At 41.5% G+C, this 6000-nt stretch overlaps 1 protein-coding gene across 1 annotated transcript in view; it reads left to right on the top strand.

Annotated features, from left to right (window-relative positions):
* Positions 1-6000, top strand: part of LOC128640016 (cell division cycle and apoptosis regulator protein 1-like) — a 146538-nt gene that overhangs the window by 118153 nt on the left and 22385 nt on the right. Inside the window, exons 7-8 of the mRNA XM_053692318.1 lie at positions 4851-4897; positions 5152-5275. Of these exons, the coding sequence (XP_053548293.1) occupies positions 4851-4897; positions 5152-5275 (171 nt within the window). The remainder of the gene's footprint in view (positions 1-4850; positions 4898-5151; positions 5276-6000) is intronic.

The following is a 6000-nucleotide window of genomic DNA, read 5'->3' as shown; positions in this document are numbered from 1 at the left end:
TATTACTTTGCTGTAAACTATTGGTGCCCCTGTGTTGTCAGTCTCTAGTATTACTTTACTGTATGGTATTAGTGCGTCTGTGTTGTCAGTCTCTAGTATTACTTTACTGTATGGTATTAGTGCGCCTGTGTTGTCAGTCTCTAGTATTACTTTACTGTATGGTATTAGTGCGCCTGTGTTGTCAGTCTCTAGTATTACTTTACTGTACGCTATTAGTGCCCCTGTGTTGTCAGTCTCTAGTATTACTTTACTGTACGCTATTAGTGCCCCTGTGTTGTCAGTCTCTAGTATTACTTTACTGTACGCTATTAGTGCCCCTGTGTTGTCAGTCTCTAGTATTACTTTACTGTACGCTATTAGTGCCCCTGTGTTGTCTGTCTCTAGTATTACTTTACTGTACGATATTAGTGCGCCTGTATTGTCAGTCTCTAGTATTACTTTACTGTACGGTATAAGTGCGCCTGTATTGTCAGTCTCTAGTATTACTTTACTGTACGGTATTAGTGCCCCTGTGTTGTCAGTCTCTAGTATTACTTTACTGTACGATATTAGTGCGCCTGTATTGTCAGTCTCTAGTATTACTTTACTGTACGGTATTAGTGCCCCTGTGTTGTCAGTCTCTAGTATTACTTTACTGTACAGTATAAGTGTGCCTGTATTGTCAGTCTCTAGTATTACTTCACTATACAATATTAGTGAGCCTGTGTTGTCAGTCTCTAGTATTACTTTACTGTACGCTATTAGTGCCCCTGTGTTGTCAGTCTCTAGTATTACTTCACTGTACGGTATTAGTGCGCCTGTGTTGTCAGTCTCTAGTATTACTTTACTGTACGGTATTGGGGCACGTGTTGTCAGTCTCTAGTATTACTTTATTGTACGGTATTAGTGCGCCTGTGTTGTCAGTCTCTAGTATTGCTTTACTGTACGCTATTAGTGCGCCTGTGTTGTCAGTCTCTAGTATTACTTTGCTGTACACTATTAGTGCCCCTGTGTTGTCAGTCTCTAGTATTACTTTACTGTACGGTATTAGTGCGCCTGTATTGTCATTCTCTAGTATTACTTTACTGTAGGATATTAGTGCCCCTGTGTTGTTAGTCTCTAGTATTACTTTACTGTACGGTATTAGTGCGCCTGTATTGTCATTCTCTAGTATTACTTTACTGTAGGGTATTAGTGCCCCTGTGTTGTCAGTCTCTAGTATTACTTTACTCTACAGTATAAGTGTGCCTGTATTGTGAGTCTCTAGTATTACTTTACTGTAGGGTATTAGTGCCCCTGTGTTGTCAGTTTCTAGTATTACTTTACTGTATGGTATTAGTGCGCCTGTGTTGTCAGTCTCTAGTATTACTTTACTGTATCGTATTAGTGCGCCTGTGTTGTCAGTCTCTAGTATTACTTTACTATACGATATTAGTGCGCCTGTATTGTCAGTCTCTAGTATTACTTTACTGTACGGTATTAGTGCCCCTGTGTTGTCGGTCTCTAGTATTGCTTTACTGTAGGGTATTAGTGCGCCTGTGTTGTCAGTCTCTAGTATTACTTTACTATACGATATTAGTGCGCCTGTGTTGTCAGTCTCTAGAATTGCTTTACTGTACAGTATTAGTGCCCCTGTGTTGTCAGTCTCTAGTATTACTTTACTGTACGCTATTAGTGTGCCTGTGTTGTCGGTCTCTAGTATTACTTTACTGTACGGTATTAGTGCCCCTGTATTGTCAGTCTCTAGTATTACTTTACTGTACAGTATAAGTGCGCCTGTATTGTCAGTCTCTAGTATTACTTTACTGTACGCTATTAGTGTGCTTGTATTGTCAGTCTCTAGTATTACTTTACTGTACGCTATTAGTTCGCCTGTATTGTCAGTCTATAGTATTACTTTACTGTACGCTATTAGTGCGCCTGTGTTGTCAGTCTGTAGTATTACTTTACTGTACGCTATTAGTGCGCCTGTGTTGTCAGTCTCTAGTATTACTTCACTGTACGCTATTACAGTATTAGTACTCTTGCCTGTATCCCTGTACAGTATTAGTGCTCTTGCGTTGCCAGTCTTTAGCTTTATTTCCCTGTACAGTATTAGTGCGCTTGCGTTGCCAGTCTTAGGCTTTACTTTCCTGTACAGTATGTGTGTGCTTGCATTTCCAATCTCTAGCTTTATTTCCCTGTACAGTATTAGTACGTTTGCGTTGCCAGTCTCTAGCTATACTTTCCTGTACAGTATGTGTGCGCTTGCGTTGCCAGTTTCTTACTTTACTTTCCTGTACGGTACGTGTGCGCTTGCGTTGCCATTCTCTAGCTTTTTTTCCCTGCACAGTATTAGTGTGCTTGCGTTGCCAGTCTCAGGCTTTACTTTCCTGTACAGTATGTGGGTGCTTGTGTTGCCAATCTCTAGCTTTATTTCCCTGTACAGTATGTGTGTGCTTGCGTTGCCAATCTCTAGCTTTTTTTCCCCTGTACAGTATGTGTGTGCTTGCGTTGGTAATCTCTAGCTTTATTACACTGTAAATTATTAGTACGCTTGCGTTGCCAATCTCTAGCTTTTATTCCCTGTACAGTATTAGTGCGCTTGCATTGCCAATCTCTAGCTTTATTTCCCTGTACAGTATGTGTGCTTGCGTTGCCAATCTCTAGCTTTATTTCACTGTACAGTATAAGTACGCTTGTGTTGCCAATCTCTAGCTTTTTTCCCTGTACAATATTAGTGCGCTTGCGTTGCCAATCTCTAGCTTTATTTCCCTGTACAGTATTAGTGTGCTTGCGTTGCCAATCTCTAGCTTTATTTCACTGTACAGTATTAGTGTGCTTGCATTGCCAATCTCTAGCTTTATTTCCCTGTACAGTATTAGTGCACTTGCGTTGCCAATCTCTAGCTTTATTTCACTGTACAGTATTAGTGTGCTTGCGTTGCCAATCTCTAGCTTTATTTCCCTGTACAGTATTAGTGCACTTGCGTTGCCAATCTCTAGCTTTATTTCCCTGTACAGTATTAGTATGCTTGGGTTGCCAATCTCTAGCTTTATTTCACTGTACAGTATTAGTATGCTTGCGTTGCCAATCTCTAGCTTTATTTCCCTGGACAGTATGTGTGCGCTTGCGTTGCCAGCTTCAGGCGTCACTTTCCTGTACAGTATGTGTTGCGCTTGTGTTGCCAATCCCTAGTTTTATTTCCCTGTACAGTATTAGTGCTCTTGCGTTGCCAGTCTTTAGCTTTATTTCCCTGTACAGTATTAGTGCGCTTGCGTTGCCAGTCTTAGGCTTTACTTTCCTGTACAGTATGTGTGTGCTTGCATTTCCAATCTCTAGCTTTATTTCCCTGTACAGTATTAGTACACTTGCGTTGCCAGTCTCTAGCTCTATTTCCCTGCACAGTATTAGTGCGCTTGCGTTGCCAGTCTCAGGCTTTACTTTCCTGTACAGTATGTGGGTGCTTGTGTTGCCAATCTCTAACTTTATTTCCCTGTACAGTATGTGTGTGCTTACGTTGCCAATCTCTAGATTTTTTTCCCTGTACAGTATGTGTGTGCTTGCGTTGCCAATCTCTAGCTTTATTTCCCTGTACAGTATGTGTGCTTGCGTTGCCAATCTCTAGCTTTATTTCACTGTACAGTATTAGTACGCTTGCGTTGCCAATCTCTAGCTTTTTTCCCTGTACAATATTAGTGTGCTTGCGTTGCCAATCTCTAGCTTTATTTCCCTGTACAGTATTAGTGCGCTTGCGTTGCCAATCTCTAGCTTTATTTCCCTGTACAGTATTAGTGCACTTGCGTTGCCAGCTTCAGGCTTCACTTTCCTGTACAGTATGTGTGCATTTGCGTTGCCAGCCTCAGGCTTTATTTACTTGTACAGTAATAGTGCACTAGTGTGGCCAGTCTCTAGCTTTATTTCACTGTACAGTATTAGTACGCTTGCGTTGCCAATGTCTAGCTTTTTTTCCCTTTACAGTATTAGTGCTCTTGCGTTGCCAGTCTCTAGCTTTATTTCCCTGTACAGTATTAGTGCGCTTGCATTGCCAGTCTCAGGCTTTACTTTCCTGTACAATATGTGTGTGCTTGCGTTTCCAATCTCTAGCTTTATTTCCCTGTACAGTATTAGTACGCTTGCGTTGCCAGTCTCTAGCTATAGTTTCCTGTACAGTATGTGTGCGCTTGCGTTGCCAGTCTCAGGCTTTACTTTCCTGTACAGTATGTGGGTGCTTGAGTTGCTAATCTCTAGCTTTATTTCCCTGTAGAGTATGTGTGCTCTTGCGTTGCCAATCTCTAGCTTTATTTCCCTGTAGAGTATTGGTACACTTGCATTTCCAATCTTTAGCTTTATTTCCCTGTACAGTACTAGTGTGCTTGCGTTGCCAATCTCTAGCTTTATTTACTTGTACAGTGTTAGTGCACTTGCGTAGCCAATCTCTAGCTTTATTTCACTGTGCATTATTAGTACGCTTGCGTTGCCAATCTCTAGCTTTTGTTCCCTGTACAGTATTAGTGCGCTTGCATTGCCAATCTCTAGCTTTATTTCCCTGTACAGTATGTGTGCTTGCGTTGCCAATCTCTAGCTTTATTTCACTGTATAGTATTAGTACGCTTGCATTGCCAATCTCTAGCTTTTTTTTCCTGTACAGTATTAGTGCGCTTGCATTGCCAATCTCTAGCTTTATTTCCCTGTAGAGTATTGGTACGCTTGTGTTGCCAATCTCTAGCTTTATTTTTCTGTACAGTATTAGTGCGCTTGCGTTGCCTGTCTCTAGCTTTATTTCTCTGTACAGTATTGGTACGCTTGCATTGCCAATCTCTAGCTTTATTTGTCCTGTACAGTATGTGTGTGCTTGTGTTGCTAATCTCTAGATTTATTTTCCTGTACAGTATTAGTGTGCTTGCGTTGCCAGCTTCAGGCTTCACTTTCCTGTACAGTATGTGTGCATTTGCGTTGCCAGCCTCAGGCTTTATTTACTTGTACAGTATTAGTGCACTTGCGTTGCCAATCTCTAGCTTTATTTCACTTACAGTATTTGTATGCTTGCGTTGCCAACTTCTAGCTTTTTTTCCCTTTACAGTATTAGTGCTCTTGCGTTGCCAGTCTCTAGCTTTATTTCCCTGTACAGTATTAGTGCGCTTGCGTTGCCTTCCTGAGGCTTCCTTCCTGATTATTTTTGCTTCTTTTTAGCTGGATTATTGCAGACACCTGTCCGTATTGTGCCACAGCCGATACGAAGAATTGAGCCTCCTTCACGATTCTCAGGTAGAAATGACAGAGGCGAATCCTTATCCAGCAGGAAGGATGATCGCACGTAAGTTGTCAGGTGTTTTTATTTTCCTTCCTAATATAGGGAGAGTCCACAGCTTCATTCACTACATTGGGAAATACAACACCTGGCCACCAGGAGGAGGCAAAGACTCCCCAGCCAAAGACTTAAATATCCCTCCCACTTCCTCATTACCGCAGTAATTCTTTGCCTTTCGTTAGGAGGTGGCAGATAAGTGTCAGAAGATTCGGAGAGTCCTGAAAAAAGGAACGATTTTCTGCGAAACCATCCAGACTACTGCTAACAGCTACTAAGCAATCAGTGTTGACGAGTTTCACTGCCTGATTTCTCTCACTCAAGTTCATGTCAGGAGCACTGCTATAAGACTGTCAGCATGGATCCTGGAGGTAAGATTGTTTACATTTTTACACATAAAACCCTATAACAGGGTCACAGTGTATACCTTGATAGGATCCAGGGTTAATATCCTCTGAAGGGGGTTTATGAACAGTTGGGGTTAATTAATCAGTGTATTATTAACATGCTGCTTAGTGTGATTTTTATTTCCTGGGCTGATAGACTGTGTGTTTTTGGCTGGAACAATCAGGTTTCACTTTTAAGTTTCACTTTTGTTTTTGAAAATGTTGCACAGCTCCTATTACTTGCTGTACTTGTAATAACAGGGGAAGTACTGTCTTGCACTCCATGTGACCTGGTGTGGTCTATGTTTATTTCCTCCATTCCGGCTGAGACTTGAACCTGAGGAGAGC

This window comes from Bombina bombina, chromosome 9 (assembly GCF_027579735.1).
Source record: "Bombina bombina isolate aBomBom1 chromosome 9, aBomBom1.pri, whole genome shotgun sequence".
NCBI classification, from domain to species: domain Eukaryota; kingdom Metazoa; phylum Chordata; class Amphibia; order Anura; family Bombinatoridae; genus Bombina; species Bombina bombina.
The sequence above is the reverse complement of the archived record's forward strand: the minus strand, read 5'-3'. Positions and strand labels throughout refer to the sequence as shown.